Genomic DNA, 20046 nt, shown 5'->3' with positions numbered 1-20046 from the left:
CAAGTCCAGCTGGGGTCAGACGAGGATAATAACACACGTATCCGCTCAGCTTCATTAAAATCGCTCATCCCGCCCAAAATTTTTGGGGCTTCAGACGATCAATCAGCTCGTGAGATAGGTGTCACTTTACACCGAAGAGCAAATCCCTCATTTTAAAGTTAGTTAGAGCCAAATGAGTCGGGCCATCTGCTCAGCGATGCATCAGGAAATGATGATTGAGTGGAGTCGAACGTCCTGAGAGGAGCGAGAAAACAGGATAACTGGAATAAGTTGTAGAAGGTAGTTTACATACAACTACTTTCTCAACCTGTTTCTTGCTCCGTGATGCTGACAAACAGAAAACTTCTCCATCAAGGTAAAAGGAGGAAACCTGATGAGGAAGCAGAAGATGAGTTTTCATTCTGAGCGACGGTTCCATCCAGTCTGCGAGAAAAGAAGGAGAAAGTGTGAATTCAAAGACGTGCTCTGAAAGATTTGATCCTGCAGGTGAGCAACCAGACAAAGACACATTTACCTCAGTGAAACCGCAGTTTGTTGTCCGTTTTCAGCCATCAACAGCACAACAGTCCATTTTTGCGTGAAAAACTAATCCCATGCACACTCATTAAATCAAAGTGGAGGCTGGTAAAGAGCTCTGTTACTTTATTTCGCCCTTTTTACAGCAAAAAGATCCACTTTTCCCCCCCCATTTCTAGTTTTTCCTTCCGTTTATGCATCCGTCAGTATAGGTAGACCCAGACCCACAGACCCAGACATGGTGGACGCTCACTGGTGGGACTAAAAAACACTCTTCGAGTAAAGTTCAGTGAGGCGGAAAGCTGCTTGGCATGAAGTGGTCGTGCTGCGTGTCGCCGTGGTCGGCCCACCTGGCTGTTAGCTGACGAGTCCGGGTTAAAAGAGCCGGAGACACAAACGACTGCAGGGGGGAAAAACGTGATCGTCATGCAGAGCTGCGAGCGCCAGTCAGACAGGAACTCTGTCAGCTCGCTAAGTGAGTGTGAGAGAGAGTGTGTTTGTGTTTAAATGACTGAGGAGGATGTGATTATCATGCGGCGCTGGTAGCAGGAGACACAGAGGAGGTCCTGTCTGGATTTACATGCATGTGGAGGACACACACACACACACACACACACACACACACACACACACACGATGCTCCGGTTGTCACTCAGCTGTTTAGTTAAATTAAAGTGACATTATTCTATTAATTAATGTAACACACCGTCAGACATCTGATTAAGAAAACAAAGAGAGAGAATCAGACCAGATTGAAACAGGAAGCGTGAACCTCAGTGTGTTCTGAGACAATCCGGCTGAAAACAAGATCAGCCGTCGCCTGAAAAACAAAAAAAAAAAAAAGGCGTCCTTTAACAACCGTGACGTCTGTTTCTGATGATGAGAACGATTTCGCTGACGACAGCCTCGAACTCTGAAATCATGTTGTGCTTTTAGTCGCTTTTAGTTATTTTGAACGGAGTCGGTGACTGCAGGAGGAGCCGTGGTTGTCCTGACCTCGTCTCTCAGGTGCAGCTGGAGCAGTTTAAAGTGGGGCAGTGCTGAAAAGGAGCGTGCCGACTCAGCATGAAAACCTGCGTCTGGATGAATTAAGGTGCCATGTTGTGAGACAGTGTAAAACCAGGAGGTAACAGAAGTTTGCATATACAGCAAATCCAGGAGTTATTGAATCCTTCGACCAATCAGCAGCAGCAAAAGATATCCAGCTCTTTATTCTCTGCATATTGGAGCATTTAGCAGCTATAGTTTTAATGTTAAAAGCTGTAATTACAACAACAACAGTGCCCACAGCTGAGCACCAGTGTTGGGTAACAGTGGATAAAATCTCATGAGACCTTTCAGGAGTCAGTGGGGAGAGTTTGTGCATTGAGAAGATAATTTCTCAAGTCAAGAAAGATGCAGTTTGTCATAACAACAGTAAAACATTCTCTAGTTTTCCTCTCAGTGAACTACAGACGTCACCAACATGTACATGGCCGCCGCCTCGGCACAGAAAAAGGTCCTAAAAACAGATGAAGATCAGAATTAAACCGGTTGTATCGTCAACTGCAGTGATGTGAAAAGGGTCGTTCGTTTGTGTAGTTCATGTCACAATTCAAACAGGTTCAAAACACTATTTCTCTCTTCAGTCGCTACCTTACAAAAGGTTTTCCATGATAAAAAGGTAACATGAAGGGCCGCGACCTCGGCTCTGGGAAGGTCAGCTTCAACTTAGTTCACAACCCTCACCCTCGTTACAGACGCTCAGCTAACGTCGAGGTAAAGAAACGGTTTGTTCCATGGAAAAGTTGAGCATTTACATCTCAGTCTCACCTGTAATCTGACATATTACAACCCCCTCGACCTGTTATCTATGATTTTTTGTTGTGTTGGTCTGTCGTCAGACGTGTTTACAGTGAACGTCACTCTGTTCCTGCATCATTTAATCATTCTTATGATCGTTTTTTTCCCCCACCATATTGTATTTATCGCATGCCGACAGTCTACTTTAATCATCATCCCTCCTGCATATAAAAAACGCATCCATCTTATCAGGAAGCTGCTCTGAGGGCTGAAGCAGGGCTCCTGACATGAAAAGCTTTCCGAGCCTCTGAACTCCACACGTGAAGGCGGCTGTGCATCACGTCACATCAGAAACGTCACGCTCTCTCCGAGTCGCGGGGCTCGGTTCTTATCTCTGCGTGTTATTTTTTTACACGTGGCGACTGTGATGGGAGGTGTGACTGCTGCTGTACAGCCGAGGAAGTCGGTGGGTTTGTCTTTCAGCAAGATAACGTCCCCTCAGGGATCCTGTTGTTTACAGGTTTTACATGAAAATAAAAGATGAGAATAAAAAAAAAATAGAAATAATCAGCCTGTTCCAGGAAGAGAATCCCAACATCCTGCTGAAGAGCATTGCTTATATACCGGCGGTAATAAAGCTGCATTTTCTTTTTTGAAGAGCAGATATTTTATTAGTCTGTGGACGTGGAGCAGCGGAGCGTTCACATGTGAAATCAGACGCCAGGAAACAGCAGGAAGTGAAAGTCAAACTGTTGGCAGATTCTCTAAAATAGGAATATTTCCACCGCAGGATAAAACACGACCTTTGCCCTCCGCTGAACGCTCTGCATTTCTCTTTCTGCACCAGGAAATCTCTGATAAAAGAATCCATTATCAGGGTTTTCACCCGGACCAGACATCAAAGATCTCATCTGAATCGCTGTGCCACAATCCTGCGGCCCGTCTGAGGCGTCCGCACCGCCAAATATGTGACCTTGTGCTTTCTGCTTTAATGCCGTTTCTGATTGTTATCACGCTTCAAAAAGCTTTCTGTTAATATAAAGTTTACTGAACTAAAGTTGAAAAAGTTTGATCCCTGCGGTGCCTCAGAGACGTTCAGGCGTCACAGAACTGTTCTGTCATCTGTTAGAATCGTTACTTTAGTCACACGCTGAAATCTAGTGATTCACATTTGAGAATAGAGCAACTACACGTGTCCTTCTTCACCTGTTTTTGTACTTTTATGTGTGTTTCAGCTTCGACTGTAGTCCACCCAACATTTCTCGGTAAACCCCGAGCCAACAAGTACCGTCTTTATGAGCGATGAAACAAACAGAAAGAAAAAGATCGCAACAGCTCAGCGATACATCTGAGGGTTTCAATCAGTCTCATTACATTTGTACCTCTGTAAAAAGTAAACTCGATCAACTGTGATCCTGTTGTTCCGTACAGGTGACATCCATTACACTGGTCACCAATGGCATCAAAAACAGCTGAATCCAACATTATATAGTTATTAAATAAGATCAAATACCTTCATCACGCTAGAGAAGATGGTGGTCGACCAGGAAATGTGCAGGAAGTGTAAACTAAACTAACGAGCAGATGAGGTGCAGGTGGAGAGAGGCGGGAAAACACAGGTGAGGGTAACGAGTGGAAAAAAAACAACACTAGGAACAGGGCGGAGCTAACTCAGGTGAGGCAGGTTAATTTAGAAGACTAACACGACAGGACTGTGACGGCCTCCTGCAGGTGGACAGATGTTTGTAGTTAATTAGATGAACGTTCTCTGCTGTCAAATATGAACCTTGGTTCATATTGGATATTTTAGCCGTTCTTTCCTCTGACAGACACGTATCACACGTTTATTCATTAATCTTTAAATAGTCTGTGATCTGTTTGCTACACGTCCACCTGGTTATTTCAGTCTTATGCTGCTTCAACATCATTTACATCACCTTGTTTCTCAGCCACATGAAGGGGTCGACCGATATGTCTTTGTAAACAAACATGTTGTTTACATGTTTTTCTCTCAGGAACGACGTGTTTCCTTCTTGTCGTTCCTCTGGAGTCACAACAAAATGTCTTCCTGTTCTGGGTGGATGTGACACGTCTCTTTTTTTATTAATGTTTTACTGGAAACACACAAATGAATCAATGATTGTTTCTTTCTTTATTCTAACATCATCACGTCCTCGACTTTCATAATAAACCACATGAAACTACTGCAGTCGACACTAATATGTATAAAAAACAACACCGACACCGTCTCCTTTGGAATATCTCTTAGAGGATTTGTTTTTTTTTTATTGTTATTCCAGTTTGGTGAAACCAACAGTTACATTCACAATCCCTCATTCAACCTGACACGCAGGTAAACCTCCACATCCCCGGTCCAGAACTTTAATCCTCCCGTCTCACAATCATCACAGGACAGTGATTTCTCCCCTCGTAACACTCCAGGCATACGTACTTATATTTACTATTTGTACAATATATTGTCATTAAATCCATTCATCCGTCCGACCCTCCCCCCACACACACACACATTCACACACACGCACACACACACACACACACACTCACATGCACACACACATAAACACTGTACAGATTTATCAGTGGAGTCACGTTCAGTTTTCTGCCTGAACGTTTTGTATCCACGAGTCGAGGAACGACACGGCTGAGTACCGTTGTTTGATGTTCAGACTGCTGCGGTGTGATTTGTTCTTAAAGCCAAATGGAGACAAAGGAGGCGTATAGATATATATATATATATATATTTTACAGAGCGATAACCTCTCATGTGTTCAGAGGACCCCGGTCCAGTTTTCTCCAGGATGTCAGGAAGGAAGAAAAGAAGTAGCATCGGAGAGAGACGGAAAAAAAGAGGGAGGAGGGGATGAAACATTTAAAAATAAAAAGAGAGGGGAAAAGAGAGAGCAGGAAAAGTTCTTTAACAACGTATTATCTAAATAAAAGACCTCCGTATGATCCCTTCTTCTCCTTGTTCTGTTTCCTCTTAGTGTCTAAACGTCTAAAGCCAAGCACAGCAGTTTGGTTTCCCCAGTGTGGTCTACACAGGTCATAGGATATACAGTACAGTACATACAGCGTGCACCTCCACCTCCCATCTCCAATACTGACACCTCCTCCGTCATAGAGGCTCCTGAGGCTGCTTTGGTCTCAGTCAGTCTGTGCAGTAGTCAAGAGGCCCGTCTGGCCCTCTGGATTAGTTTTCCAGTGTCGGGACAGGAGTAAAGTGGCACAAACGCAGCGGCAGGAGAAAGAATGAGATGCTGAAAAAAGTGCAGAGAGTCTAAAACTTTTTGGTCACTAGTTTGTTTTCATCTATGTTTTGGTTCATATGTGCGCGGCGGCTTTGGTCCAGAGGTTTGTTTGTGGGATTTGGAGAAGCCAGTGAGCGCACTGATGGTTTGAGATGAAGAGAAGCCGTCGTTCCCCCGAGCCGAGCCGAGCCGAGCCGAGCCGAGCCGAGCCGTGTTGTGTTTTTTGTGGCAGAGCCATGCTGGGTCAGGAAGAGCTCTGCGTCGGGAGAGAGAAAAGAAAAGAAAAAACAAAAAACGAAGAAGCTTGTCCTCCCGACGTCTCCGTCTACCTGCCGAAAATGTTCTCGTACTCCAGCAGTATTAGCTCCACTATCTGGTTCTGGTAGACCATGTGGACCGCCATGTTCCAGGTCTCCGTTTCAGGCCGCAGCAGCGTGGGGCCGAACACGATGGCCACGCTCTGGGTGGTCATACGGTTTTCCTCGCCGTGGTCGATCACTCTGGAGAAACAGAGGAGAGACGAATCAGTTCAGCTAAAGCATCTGACAACCAGGATGATTTTATACTAAAAATCTTCTGGTGAAACCTCTGGACAGAAAAAGAAATGGATAAGATCCGGCGTGCTGTCTCTTACTTCCTGAGGTGTTTGAAGAGCGTCTGCATGGTGTCGTGGTTGGGCCTCGGCAGCTGTCTCACCAACTCTTTGATGGACTGAACTCGATGCTTGTAGTCTGGAATCTCTGCAGAGCACAAAACACGACACGGATCAGAGAGTGAGCAGGAACAATCTGAGTCATCATGGAAGAGAATCAACTCACTTTCAATACTCTTATCATGAGGTTTGTGGTTTTCTGTGAGGTTTGATGTTTGCGGATGTCGTGCAAGTTTCCAAAGATAATCAAATTTTAAACAAGACGTCAGTATTTTTCAACTTTTCACATTTGTGTTGTGACTAACGGAGACAACAATTTTTTTTAAACTGTCAGTGTTGGTCAGTGTCAAGCGAGAGCGCTGCAGCCAGGAAACAGACTGCAGCGTAATCCCCCTGCCGCCAAAGTACATCCACTTATGGTGCTTGTTTTTGCCACCGATCAGATCAGATCAGATCAGATCAGATCAGATCAGATCAGATCAGATCGTTATTCTAAGTGTCCAACCTACAGACGTAGACCAATCAGCTGAAGATTAAGATTTGATTTGTTTACTCAGAAACAGCTGCCAAATTGCTCTCGCCAAAGCTGCCAGACTCCATTTAAATAACTGTTTCATTGTGTAAAACAAAATTCATTCAAGTCAGACGAAAAGAAAGCTCATCCAAACCTTTTGTGTTCATCTTTTCACTTTTCCAGCAACAATCAACTACTTTGTTTCGGTGGGAAATAAACCCTCAACTGACCGGGATGGATGTGAAATACAGGGAGAGGTGAGAGAGGGAGAGAAATGATTAAAGACTGTTTCTGCGGTGGAGTCTGGTGGATGTGACGGCAGTGAAAGCAGCTGTTTTGTGGTTAAACTAAAAAGACTGTATTTGCATAAAGTTGTCAGACACTTCAAATGGACGTGACAGAGAATACACTTACTCATTAATGGACCAATTATACAAAAAAATTTAAAAAATGTCCTCATTAGTCACTTAGACTCCAGGTCAAAACATAATAAAGTTACCCTTCAGTTCCAAACTGCACAATAAACGAAGACGAAGACACATCCCCCAAATTTCAGTTTAAACATATGAAAGAAGCACAAAATAAAAGTAAATCCCTCCATAAAAAGCTTTTGAGAAAAATAATCCTTCCAGACACAAACTTTCTGCCGAGCCAACGCGGCTGACAACACGCTTAATAACATAGTCCAGACAGAACATTTGCTTCAGACTGCGGGTGACTGAATCAGATTTATATATATATGTGACACGTACTGATGCTGTTGACAAAGTCATGGAAGAGAGCGTAGGTGAAGAGAGGTTCAGGAAGCTCCCTGAAGTACATCTTCAAAGCTCCGGTGGTCACGTGGATGTCCTCCCACTTCCCGTCCACCAGGTTCACCTTCTCATCTGGACACAAACACAAACCCTTCAGTCAGAACACTTCTAAAATAACCTTTCAGTCTCTCAGTATAATGAAAAACTGAATTATCTGATCTGTGAAGTCGTGGGACATTGTCGGGAGAATGTATGATTTTCAGGTGAAACCCAGTGAAAACAACTTTTCCTCATCAACAAAACTGTTTTTTCTCTCTTGGTTTTAATCTAAGAAAAAAAAAATCCCTCCAGATGATTCACAGAAGAGAAAAGATTAAGGAATTTAAGACAGATTATCCTGGCAAACCATTTTCTTCCCCTCCAGTTCTGAAGTCATAAACACAGGAGAGAAAACCATTTAGATCAGACTGAGAAAATGGATCTCAAGGAAAAAAAAAAAAAGATTGTCTGCACTTGTCCCGCAGGGCTTCTGTAGTTTTCTCCCAAATACTAGAGTGAAGGAAAAAGCAGTGACTCACCGTGATTGACGGCGAAGCGTAGTTTCTGTATGACAGCCAGGTTCCCGCTGACTCTGTACAGCCCGTCTATACACAGACCTGCAGGGGATCATGGGAGGAAAACATGAACTTCACTTCAGTAATGTCAGCAAATTATTCCTATGATTCCTATAGACAGCAGCGACGCCCTATCTGACACCACCTGTGTCATCATGAGGGCATAAACTCCGCCCTCACCTTCTTACAGGTAGATTAAAAGAAATAACATTTCCTGTCATGTCTTCACAGAGGTCTGAACCCACCGTTGTTCTCCACATGGTCGATGCACATCTTGACAAAGCTCGGCACTGTGCTGTTCTCCCTGTGACACAAATCGGACAGACTGCAGCCGAACACCTGGTCTGAAGACACGGAGAGAAACGACAAAGCCAGAGTCATCAAACGGTCCAAAGTCTGAGTTTTGCTGCAGCGCGTTTTATCGACACTCAGATCTTTACGGCCTTCTTACTTTCTATTCAAGATAAAAAAAAAAATAAGGAAGGTTTCTGTCTGACTGACTGGTTACCATCGTTTAATCCTTCTAAATGTAAACCAGTTTTTTATTTGTCCGTGTTCCTAAGTGGAGCTCGTTGCTCTCTGGTACCTTTGATGTATCCCTTGTCTCTGACGGACTGCAGCGTCGGGCGGCGGGTCAGGAACTTCTTCAGCTTGTGCCGAGTCTTCTTGTTGTCCGAGCCGTCCATGCTGGCCGAGGTCTTCATGCCTGCGGAGGAGAAATGGGACAAGACAACGTTTTCCACGACTCGTCTGAGCTGAATGCGCGCCATGATGACTCTGAGGTTTTGAGGGAATGAAACTTGATAAGCGAGTGTTTTATAGGCTGAGTGAGACACGTGAGGCCGACTGAGACAAACCGAAACACACTTTCATTTTCAGTGTTGTGTAACTTTTTCCTGCTCCCACCGTTTGCTTTTTTCCAGACTCTTATATTTAGTTTTAAATTATTCTTTATGAGGTCCCTTCCCTGTCTAATACGGCTAACACACCACGTGTATACAAATGTGTTGGACTTCTACCTTTCATTGAGTCTCTGTGGTCTTTCTCCCTCTCATGTTTCTCCACACCAGGAGACTCCGGCATGTCCTCGTCAATGGTCTCATCAGACTCCCAGGCCTGAGACACAAACACAACAACAACAACAATGTAACCACACACGGAAATAGGTTTCTGGTTGTAAAAGCCTCCACAGTACTTTGACACACCTTTGGACTCTCAGGGCAGGAAAACAACAAAACTGTTGATTACAAGTGACGCTAAACTGATTAATGTGAGTCAACCTGAAAACAAACGACATCGCAATTTTGTTTTCGTCTTAGTTTCCTCAGTTGACTTCTTAAGTTAAGAGAATTTTTTTGGTTTAACAGGTTTTCTGAAATTTGATGTTTGAATCTTAAATTAAGGGATTGCTAATTATACATGTTGAGAACAGAAATCTGAACTAAAATAAACACCTTCATGTGTATTTTAGACATTTTCTTTCTTTTAGTTATGGAGGGAAAAATAGGCCAAAATCTCAAAAAATGTCCAAATCTCTTTTCACCCGACATGTAAGTTTTAGCTTTTTAACGAATGTCAAGTTTGGCAGCAAGTGTTTTAGAGTAATCGTTAATTTAATGTCCAATATTCCTCTTTACCCTGCAAACACCAAACATTAGTGGAGCATATTGGTAGCTGGTGTTCAAAGACCAAGATGACGTCCTCAAATGTCTCGTTTTGTCCACAACACAAAGACATTCAGTTGCGTTTTTCCTCCAAATGTTACTTCTTTTCATTCAAATGGGCAGGTAAACATTTAATTTAAGCTACTTTTTGGAAGGTTTCCACTAACAAACATTAGGAAACAATTCACGCTGACAAGGCACCAAACTCAGAAAACTGTGTTGCTTTGAAGACGACTGTGCAGGTTTTTAGACTCCGATTGGACGACTTTTTCTCAGACCAATCCGGCACCACTGGCAGGGCACGTTTAAGGACTCATGAAGGTGTTCGTCCTTACATGGGTGCTGATGGTGTCCTGCAGCGCTCGGTACCATTCGTTGACAAGGACGTCGTTTTCTGACTGGATCAGCAGCTCTGTGCCCTGTCGAGTCTTCAGCTGCAAACATCACAGACACACAAAGTCATCAACACCGCCCCTTAAATAGGTAAGCGGTAAAAATATGAGTAATTTTATGAAATTTGTTTGTTTGGTGTTCTGTGGTCCGTCGGTTACCATTTCTGAAACTACACCTGATTGACTTTTGTTGCATTTGACACTTTTTCTTTCTCTTATCAGCCCCACAAACGCAGAATCAAGCTCACCTCTATGACGTGTTTCTTGCTGGACTTGTCTTTGGAGGCCCACTCCACCGAGCCGCCCCTCAGATCCACGGTGAACTCTGGTTTGGACTGACCGCCTCCGAACTGGACAGAGGAGAGAGGAAATGAATCAAATGAGGGCAGATGAACACGCAGACGGCGTCTTCATAGACGTGTTGAGGGCTCAACCATGCAACGACTTGACAACAGAGGTCAGGATTTAAATTGAATGCTTGGATTCGTATTTCTAAACAACTGCTCCACTAACAACTACAACAAATAACTGATATGATTTTTCCTCACTTGTGATTAGTTGTGTTTTGAGTCTTGGTTAATCTGTGCAGCACCACGCTGTTTCTAAATGAATCATTAATTGCAGAAAACTTTGCAGAAGAAACTAAAGTTTTACATGAACACACATTTGGATTAATAACTTTTTAAGATCTTTTCAAGATTTTTTTTAAACCAAACTTGAAACTGATTTTTGGACAAATCATCAGTTTTTTCATTCAAGCCTGCAGATAATCAGTCTATATGTGGTCCTGTGCTGAAGAAGGCTTAATATAAGAATATGGTTGTTGGTGTGAGTTAGTTTAATCCACATTTTGCCAACAGGTGAGTGCATTCAAAAAGTCAAAAGACAGAATTGGGTTCAGTTTAAGTTTAAAGATTCGTCACATCTGAATCGCAGAAGATTTGACTCATTTTGACAAAAAGAAATTAAAAGATTGGTGAATTAAATGTTCGTGGTGATTAAGACCACAATAAATCAGACTATTTAACAACTTTTAAGACACAATTTAAGACTTTTTAAGGACGAGCCGCCACCCTGTGAAAGTAATCCTGCCTGTGAAAACACTCGACCACACGATGTTTAAGAGACAAGACTGACACCACTTTCTTAGTCTCTTTTGTGGTGAAGGAAAAAAAAATGCAGTTCCAAAGAAAAAAGTTAGTACTTGCATTTTGGTCACAAACAACTTGGTGACCGAAACATCAAACTTCTATAACAAATCAGTGCAGCGTGTGTGATACGTGTGTGCAGGAATCAGGGTCAACGTTAAGAGTTTTTTTATGGTCTGCTGAACATCTCATGAATATCACAGTGTCACGACAGACACTTAATTAAGTGTAATTGTCCATTTTTTTCAACTCTGGCAGGACTTTTTTCTTTGGAACACCACATCTGACCTTTACAACATCTCAGTTTCCAAGAAAACAGATCTCTCTTTGAACCTTGTGGTTCATGAACTCCTCAACTTGTTACTCTACGAGGTAAAAACATTACCTGCTTTCCTATAATGTCCAAATCAATACGCCTATTTAAAGTCCAGCTGAGCCACGGAGTAAAAGAACGATAACACAGTAATATTGTCCTGAATCTCGGATCCATGCCAGTGACTAAAAACACACAGTGGGGTTGGGGTCGGAGCATGGCAGACAGGAGGGAGGTGGCATGCAGAGGAGGACAGAGAGGAGCACACAAAAGGAAGGAGGCAGCACATACAGAGGAGGCTCTGTCGAGCTCAGAGCAGCCATAGGAGACGGCAGGACGTTTCTTAGCAGACGGCTTCCAGTTACTCAACAGTGACAGGAGAAATTCAGGGAAGGAGCCACTGTGGTAGTATGGCTGCATGGAAGGACGGAGAGGGGTGAAGACAAGGAAGACGGAGGGGGATGGAGCCGAAAGGTAAAGAGATGGAGAGGGAAACACGTAGAAGAGAGAAAATTCAACCCCGACTCCCATCCAGTGAGCCGACAAACCACTCAAAAACACTGACGGCCAACTTCAATGACTTCTGTCTAGATACGATTCTGCTTTCTTGACATGAAACAACTCTTAGGAGAAGGTTTTTCGTCACTAACCCAGCTTGTTCCGCCTCCTTGGCCTTTGGCAAACAGCAACGTGGATCCTTGGAGCACCGTCCAGGAGGAGGTCCAGTTCTTCCTGCGACACACAGTTAGTAAACACTGTGAGTACTGAAATTAAATCTACAGAGAGACTCGTAGTCTTGTTTACTTTTTGAAATTAAGCAATTTAAAAAGGCAGATTTAATGTTGAACATTTTAACATTGAACACTGATGAATTTGTAAAGTTTTTTTTTTCAGAACACAGTGTTGGTGCTAAAACATTTTTATAGTCAAAAGAGCGTCCACTTAAACTGAGGTGAGGACATCCTGCCTAATAAAGCTGTGACACAATAATAGAAAGACCCATTCAGACAGAAAATGTGAAAATAGACATAATTTCTAATCATGGTAAATGTTGGCATTAAAATGACGATAATGCCTTAATTTCTATGAAAACTCTTTTTGCGTTATCATTATAATTGGGATGCAGGTGGGGACAAATAAACGTAGCTAAACAAATAAATCACTTTTAGTTTCTTTGTGGACTTTTGTTGTAACAACAAATACACTGAGTGTATTTACTTCCTTAAAAACCATTTACAATGCAGATTTTCTGAATAATTTAAAACCTTCATTGTTTGTATCTGTGTTTACTAGAGACTGGTGGTAAATTAAAAGGTAAAAACCTGAATTAATGAGCGGAAAAGCATTAAATACGGTGCCTCTGTTCAGCTTTAGGGTCCGCTTGTTTCCATTAGAGGGAAAAGTCACTGCAGATCAATATGAAGTTGTTCTGGGTGAGTTTCTACCCTGATGGCAGTGATCTCCATCCACAGAGCACGAGGGCTCACAGAATGGTTCGATAAGCGGGAAATTAATGTGAATCACATGCTGTGGCCCGTGTCGTCATCACATCTCAACACAATTGAACACATATAGGAGGATTTTGGACATATGTAGACGCTTCCACCACCTTTGTGATTGTATTTCATCACTTGTGTGCTCATACGTGTGACTTCTTTTGTGTGTGTGCAAGATACAAACAAAATAGGGATTCACTTGTAAAAACCGTTGCTTCATAGAGATACAAGAGGCCAACACCCTCACAGACTAACTAGATGTTATGTGTGATATTGTATAACATTAAAATTAGTCCAGTTTCAGCTACTCACCGTACTTTCTTGCCATGTTCAGTGATCTTTGTCACATTCAGAACGCCGCACTTTTCAGATGGCTGGAAAGAGAAATAAAAGCATGAGGACACAGTTTAAAGAAGCAGGTTACACACACACACACACACACACACACACACACACACACACACACACCAACCACTCAAACTATGATTGACAACCACAGCGAGATGACAGAAGAGAAAGCTGATGAAAATTGTGTCACACCACCACCACCAACACCAAAACACATCCCACCACCAGCTTTCAACTTGGAGGACAAACAGACAGCTATCATTATTCCCACTCAAGGAAGGCAAGTGAAGTCTAGAAAGTGCACATCAAGATAAAAATCACGGACTCTTGGCAAAACTACTACTTGTGCAGCTTTTAGCCAAAGACCTTTTTGTTCCAGCTTTCACACGGACGGAAAACACAGATGATCAATGTATCCAGGAACGAAGCCAACAATTGCTACAAAACGGAAATAAAGCTCCGGTGTGGTTTTAAAAACCCAGAAACTGTTCTGTAAATGTGACCCATCAGCTCTGCTTATTAACAAGGTTTCTACACAGGCTCAGAGTTCAAATCTACTCTCATACAGCAGCTTTTTATTTCTACCTCAAGCTAAGAATTTGTGTAATTCTACACTGGCTTCCTTTTCGCCTTTGAGTTCCACATTTTCCACACCTGTGTAGAAGCCCTGCAATAATCTGTAACATGTGGCCTACAGTCAGGGACCAAGTTAAAAACCCTGCAGGACGGAGGAGACGAGGTGAAGGGGAGAGTACTAACAGAGGTGGGGGGCTTGGGAGACGAAGGGCAGGAGTCAGAGTCAGGAGAGGGGGGCTTTGGGCCCAGAGGAGCATCCTGGTGTGGAGACAGGGATGAAAAAAACAAACTGTCACATCGACTGACAACAAAAAGGGTTAAAATGAGAGAACGATGAGAGGTTATTAACACACAGACAGATGAAAGTGAGCGACGGCAATTAAGCAGTGAGATCATGAAAGTGTCTCGAGCTCATGTGATGTCCAGGAGGCATGGATTGATTATTAATTAGATGAGGAGTCAGGGATTTATCTCAAAGCAACTTAATCTTCAGTATTTCTGTGGACAAATCATTTACATTTAATTTTGGCCAAGCCATCGAATATAAAAGCTCATCAAGTCCGTGATTAAATGTTGAGTATCTTGGAGGAACAATTCAAATCAACTCAGTGAATCAGGCAAAGCTGGAGATGTACATTCACTTTTAAACTCCTGTTGTGTGATTTGTAACATGCAAGTTGATTGTCTGCTCAGATTTAAGGGGCAAGGCACTGATTGGTCGGTTTGACAGGCTACTGACTTGGTGTTTGTACGGGTGTAGGCGGGCAGAGCCCGAGCGGAAACGCCTGGTTTTCTTTAGCCGCTGTAAAAGCAACCAGCTCACAACTGAATCTCTGGCCTCGTGTAAAACATCTTACCAGTGAACACATCGCACAACAGCTCCGTCTGGAAACAAACTCACTCTGAACAGTAACGGATCATAGAATTTCCCTGGAGATTTTCTTTGCTAGCTGTGAATTGATGTATTTAACTGAGCTTATTTTGAGTGTGCGGCTGCAGATTCGGGTGTCAGACCTTGTCGTTGGGATCTGGGACGTGGGCGCTGTGTCTCCACTTGGTCAGGACGATGGGCTCCACGTGTTTCCTGTCCAGACTGCGACTCTTTGGAGCGTCTCCAGACAGCTGCGGAGGGGAGAGGTTGTACTGGTGGGAGGGAAACAGGGATTGTATTAACATACTTTTAATGTTACCTAATGTAAATACATACACACAAGGCATTACACCTGAATAGACCATGTACTTATATTCAAATAAAAATGTAAGCAGAGCATCACTATAAAAGCAATATGTGGATATAACTCATCTACTGAAATAACGACAGATATTTACACGTCTCTCTGCAATAAGCGGCAAGTCACACTACAGTGAGTTAAGGGACACAGCGCTTCATTTTAGTGCCAACACAAATTTAATTGAGTTTATTTTTGACAAAAAATAAATAAATAAATAATAAAAACAGCCTGATAATCTGTGAATCATTTCAGTAATTAACAGGATTTAGCATCAGTTTCTGCCCGACGTATGTTTGGTGTGTTTTTAACACTTATCAAGATATCCATCACTAAAGTTGATTTTATTTTACATATGTCAAAAATAATCCTGAATCCTGAATACCAAACAGCTGATATTGTTGCTGCATTAATGAACTCGTGTTTCTCTGCTTGGCTTTTGTATTGACTTGAGAAATCTTGTTTTGTTGCTGTTGCGTTTTTATAGTTTCTTTTTGACCTCATCTCCTTATATGTTTCTCTTCAAAGGTATGCAGTTCTTACATATTTACTTATTTGCAATTTTACAGGAATGCAGATTAATGTGTATCGTACTTGTAGATAAATTAAATAAATGAACATACCAGACATTCACAGGTTTCAAGTTGTTTTTTTTTTTTGTTTAATATCATTTTTAATCGTCGCAGTTTTGGACTGATCGTCAGACAAATAAGTAAAAACTTGAAACGAAGGGGTTGCGGCTTCTCGGTGGGCAACAATTTAGTGATTAATAATCTAAATAACTAACTATTTGGATTAGTCCACAACGAAAACAATCACTACTGCTAATTCTATCAGTTTGATGGAAGGGTTCCTATAAAGTCTTACCTTGGGCAGCTCCCATTCTGACCTCGATCCATCTGCACTGTAGTAATACGGCCTGCCCTGCTCATCAACGTGTTTCAACCACTGGCGGCGCACACACGGACAGACAAGATAAACGTAAGATTCATTAGAGCGAGTCCTGACAGTACTCGAGTATTTGTGCAGTAACATCAAACCTGCTGATCGAAAATCAAACCTAAACGTTTTGTGCTTTCATCATATTAAATAATTCAGATTGATCATAATACTGTAATATGTTTAACTTCTGTATCCATGTGTCCATTTATGCTTTTGTTTTCCACATATTTATACTGTAAATCCTTCTTTGAATCTGCAACGATGAGGGAATATCTTAAGAGAGCCTGCCAAAACACAGTTTGATATTTTCATCGTTTGTGTAGCGGTGGTAACTGTTGTCATGCTGAGGTGTTATAACTCTGCCTAATCAGTGTGAAGGAAACATCTAAGCTGTGTGTTCACAGAGGAAAATCTACCATGAATCAACCCACAGTCCACTCCCACATGCATTCCCGGTAAGGAGAACCGCAGAACAGCCCCGTGCAGCCGGTACCTTCTCGTTAGTATAGTCGCTGACGTACAGCGTGTGGCCGTGCTCGTCCATCTCCTCCGACCAACCACGCGGCGGCGAGCCATACTGACTGTCAGACTGGCTAGAGTAGGTACTGAAGCAGGTGTCCTCCGATGACAGAGGCTGGAACCGACCGATGGAGAGCGAGAGGAAGGGAAGGAAAGACGGCGAGAGCGAGAGAGGAGTGGTCTACCGTTGCAAAGTGAAAAAAGAGAGAGGAAGAGAGAGGGGAGAGAGGAGAAGGCATCTTTCACCACGGAGTCAGAGAGGAGAACATGCACCCAGAACCATTAAATCATCAGAAACTATCCAACACCACTTTAATTCAGTAAAGACCACCAAAGGACCCACCAGAGAGCTAAAAATCCCTAATGTTCATGCTTGATTGTAATCAGTGTGGTGTGAAGCTGAAGGAGGCTGCTGCAGTGTGCCACAGAGTGAATGAGGTGACAGTGACCGCTCGATGCCTGTAGGTGGCAGCGTGGTACAGCCGTGTAATGAAACCAGGGCCGACTCATAATCAGAGATGACTCGCTAATGAATCAGGCTAATCTGTCATGTCACACAATGTTTGTCTGTGTTTTGATTGTGAAAAGGGAAAAAAAAAAAAACGGTGTAGTCACTCACAGTCTCATAAATCTAAAACCGTAATAAGTCTGCGTGTGTTTGTTTGTTTGTTTTTTTTAATCAGAGCCTTTCTAGACCAAGTTATTCTGGTGCGGGTATCTAATCGAGTTTTGTGTCGGAAGGAATATAAAACTTTCATTTTCTCTGAGATGTTTTTTTTTTTTTCTTCTTTTTTTGTCTGACAATTCAAATCTCCCCGAGCAATCTGTTGGAGCTGAAAGAACAATTTCTGCAGATGCCTCGCTCCGTCTGCACGTACGGCTGTTAATCTTCAGTCAGACACAATATGTGATGAAGTACTGGCATGTTGTATTTGTCATCTATTTAGCATCCGTCTCTGATTCCTGACACCGACTCTGCTTATGTGAGCAAGTGTGTGTGAGTGTGAGTGTGAGAACTGGTTTGAGTTTAGAATGAGAATATTTTTGCTGTTCATTGTTTGGTTTAGGGATAATATTTTCAAATCGTTTTGTCAGAATTAGGGTTCTAAATTAACTGATCTAAGATTAAAACTGGCAGTTCACCCCAAAATACAAGACACACATTTCCCTCTCACCTATTGTGCTATTAATTAGAGATGCACTAATTTCACATTTTTTTAAAACCTGATCTTATTATTCCGGTTTTCTCTCTTTCTCACAACCATAATCGACAGCATACACAAACATTTTTGTTACCTTCCTTTAATGGAAAGTTAATTTGTTTATTCATTATAAAACATTCACTATACTCGTAAACTTTAGGAACTTCTCTCTCGATCAACAAATCTCAAAATAAAAATTTAAGGGATCGTCCCTAGAGATGTCTGCCTTCTCTCGACTACAGTGGAACTAGATGGCACTCGGCTCGTCGTGCTCACCTACTTTCTTTCCGTATCAATACGCTGAAGGAAGGATGCCTCTACTCATGGACAAATGCAAGCTAACTAAACTAGCTAATCATGAGCATGAGCCTCTTGACGATGAGTAGGTCCACACTTTTACATTTTTGGCACTTCGAGCATCCCAAACTCCGAGTGACGTCTCGTTCCATTTTACTCGAGAGAAGGCAGACATCTCTACAGCTGGCATCTTCAAAACTCAGCAACTCAAACCAAAACAATCCAAATGAATAAACAGCACTACAGTTAAGAGGAAAATTGCACCTTTTGTATATTTGGGGTTACTGTCCCTGTCAGAAGATCTTTTCAGGCAGTAATGTTCTTTATGAAGTTTGTCTCAGGTGTTCAGACAGGGAGGACAGATATGTGTCAAATGACGGTCACACCTGCTTTCTGCACGTGTTGACGTGTGAAATGACAAAGGCTTTACAAACTCTTTTACCCACATTTTTCGGATTCTTCCACTGTTGGTGTTTACATCTGAACAACGCTGACGGCATGTGTGTTGCAGTCATGGAGAGGAGGTGTCTACCTGTGTGTTACCTTTAACAACAATGTTTCTATTTCTTGAGCTTTTATTTTTTTTAGATCATGTCCCATCAACTACATCAAAAATTGTGGTCCACCCACCTTTCACTTTGAGCTTCTCTGCCGATGTTCTAAGGGTATTCGCTTTGCAAGATTGTGATTTCTTTTGACCCAGTGGGTGACACTTCATCATATTCTAATTACTTCTCTCAGCCAAATAACAAGGAATAAACCAGGTATAAAGCATTTTTTTTACAAAAGAAGATTTATTTTCACTGTCGTTATTCCTCGCAAATACTGACTTTACCAGAAATTGGATCCAGTAAAGGTCCATATTTCGATAATATTTAGAAAAATTGTTAAACTTTTTAGAGCCAGTGTTTGGAAACATGGCCGTGCAACATGGCCGACTCTGTGGAAGAGGAACCGCTCCCTCTATAGATATAAAAGTCTGACTCTGAGGTCACAAAAAACCACAATGATTTGCAGTTTCAGGTGATTAGATAACAATGAAAACATAATTTCTTCCCAAAGATCCTCTGAAGTTTTACACAATGGACCTTTAATTGTGGCCTCTCCAGATGTGTATGTTACCTCAGAGCTGTCTCCGGTGCTGTGGGACTCTCCTCTGGAGCTCCCCGTGCTGGTGTCCCTGGCCCGGGGGGGCTTCCAGGTCCTCTCCTGGGTGGAGCGGTTGTAGTAGAAGTGCCTGCCGTTCTGGTCCTTGTAGGTCTCCCAGTCGCCCAGTGCGTGGACTGGGGAGCCGGAGGGATAAGGAGGCAGGCTGGACTGGGTGATCTTCAGTTCCTGGAGGTTGGTGTAAACCGGCGACTCAGGGCGACCCTGGCCTGATGAAGACACCGTCTGATTGGGGGGAAAAAAGAGAGAAAGGAAGAGCTGTGAGTCATCTGTGGTGGTTTTTAGTCTATTATATAATATTATCTATTACAGCAACTGATGATGCCATGATGTAATAAATACACAGCTGTCAGAGTGTTAATCAACAGCTGCGTCTGTAAACAGGCGGATACTTTCACCTAAAACACGTTAAAACGCCCTCTGAGCGCACATCAAACACCTCACCCCCACACTGTTAATGCCACGCTCCCCCTGAGCTCCACATGGAGTCTATCACTTAGTCTTTGCCGTGTTTGTGGTCAACATTGACTGGCATTTGAGCGTAAAGGAAATGACTGAAATGTCAAGCAACTGTAGTTCAGGCTGAAATGGTAATTGCTGGCAATAAATGAGCAGGAAAAAAAATGAATGAGCTCAGAAGAGGAGGAAGAG

At 42.6% G+C, this 20046-nt stretch overlaps 1 protein-coding gene and 1 long non-coding RNA gene across 8 annotated transcripts in view; one reads left to right on the top strand and one right to left on the bottom strand.

Moving 5' to 3' along the window:
- Positions 1-4547: 4547 nt before the first annotated feature.
- The window catches only part of LOC119011653 (rho GTPase-activating protein 12-like), a 54708-nt gene continuing 39209 nt past the window's right edge, over positions 4548-20046 (bottom strand). Inside the window, exons 3-19 of one of the 7 annotated variants that reach the window (XM_037084963.1) lie at positions 19351-19620; positions 16704-16910; positions 16136-16216; positions 15054-15182; positions 14779-14841; positions 14223-14297; positions 13428-13489; positions 12270-12351; positions 10407-10508; positions 10102-10200; positions 9122-9218; positions 8689-8808; positions 8348-8446; positions 8067-8144; positions 7486-7620; positions 6202-6307; positions 4548-6067 (exon numbers count right to left, since the gene is read on the bottom strand). In XM_037084963.1, the coding sequence (XP_036940858.1) occupies positions 5893-6067; positions 6202-6307; positions 7486-7620; positions 8067-8144; positions 8348-8446; positions 8689-8808; positions 9122-9218; positions 10102-10200; positions 10407-10508; positions 12270-12351; positions 13428-13489; positions 14223-14297; positions 14779-14841; positions 15054-15182; positions 16136-16216; positions 16704-16910; positions 19351-19620 (1980 nt within the window). In that variant the 3' untranslated portion in view covers positions 4548-5892. The remainder of the gene's footprint in view (positions 6068-6201; positions 6308-7485; positions 7621-8066; positions 8145-8347; positions 8447-8688; positions 8809-9121; positions 9219-10101; positions 10201-10406; positions 10509-12269; positions 12352-13427; positions 13490-14222; positions 14298-14778; positions 14842-15053; positions 15183-16135; positions 16217-16703; positions 16911-19350; positions 19621-20046) is intronic. The other 6 variants (XM_037084964.1, XM_037084966.1, XM_037084965.1 and 3 more) reach the window with 6 other exon arrangements.
- Positions 10113-12259, top strand: LOC119011656. The gene is made up of 3 exons (XR_005072245.1): positions 10113-10249; positions 10381-10615; positions 11565-12259. It is a non-coding gene; the product is annotated as an uncharacterized LOC119011656 (long non-coding RNA).

Source organism: Acanthopagrus latus, chromosome 21, assembly GCF_904848185.1.
Source record: "Acanthopagrus latus isolate v.2019 chromosome 21, fAcaLat1.1, whole genome shotgun sequence".
In the NCBI taxonomy this organism is placed as follows: Eukaryota; Metazoa; Chordata; class Actinopteri; order Spariformes; family Sparidae; genus Acanthopagrus; species Acanthopagrus latus.
This window is presented reverse-complemented; position numbering and strand designations above follow the sequence as displayed.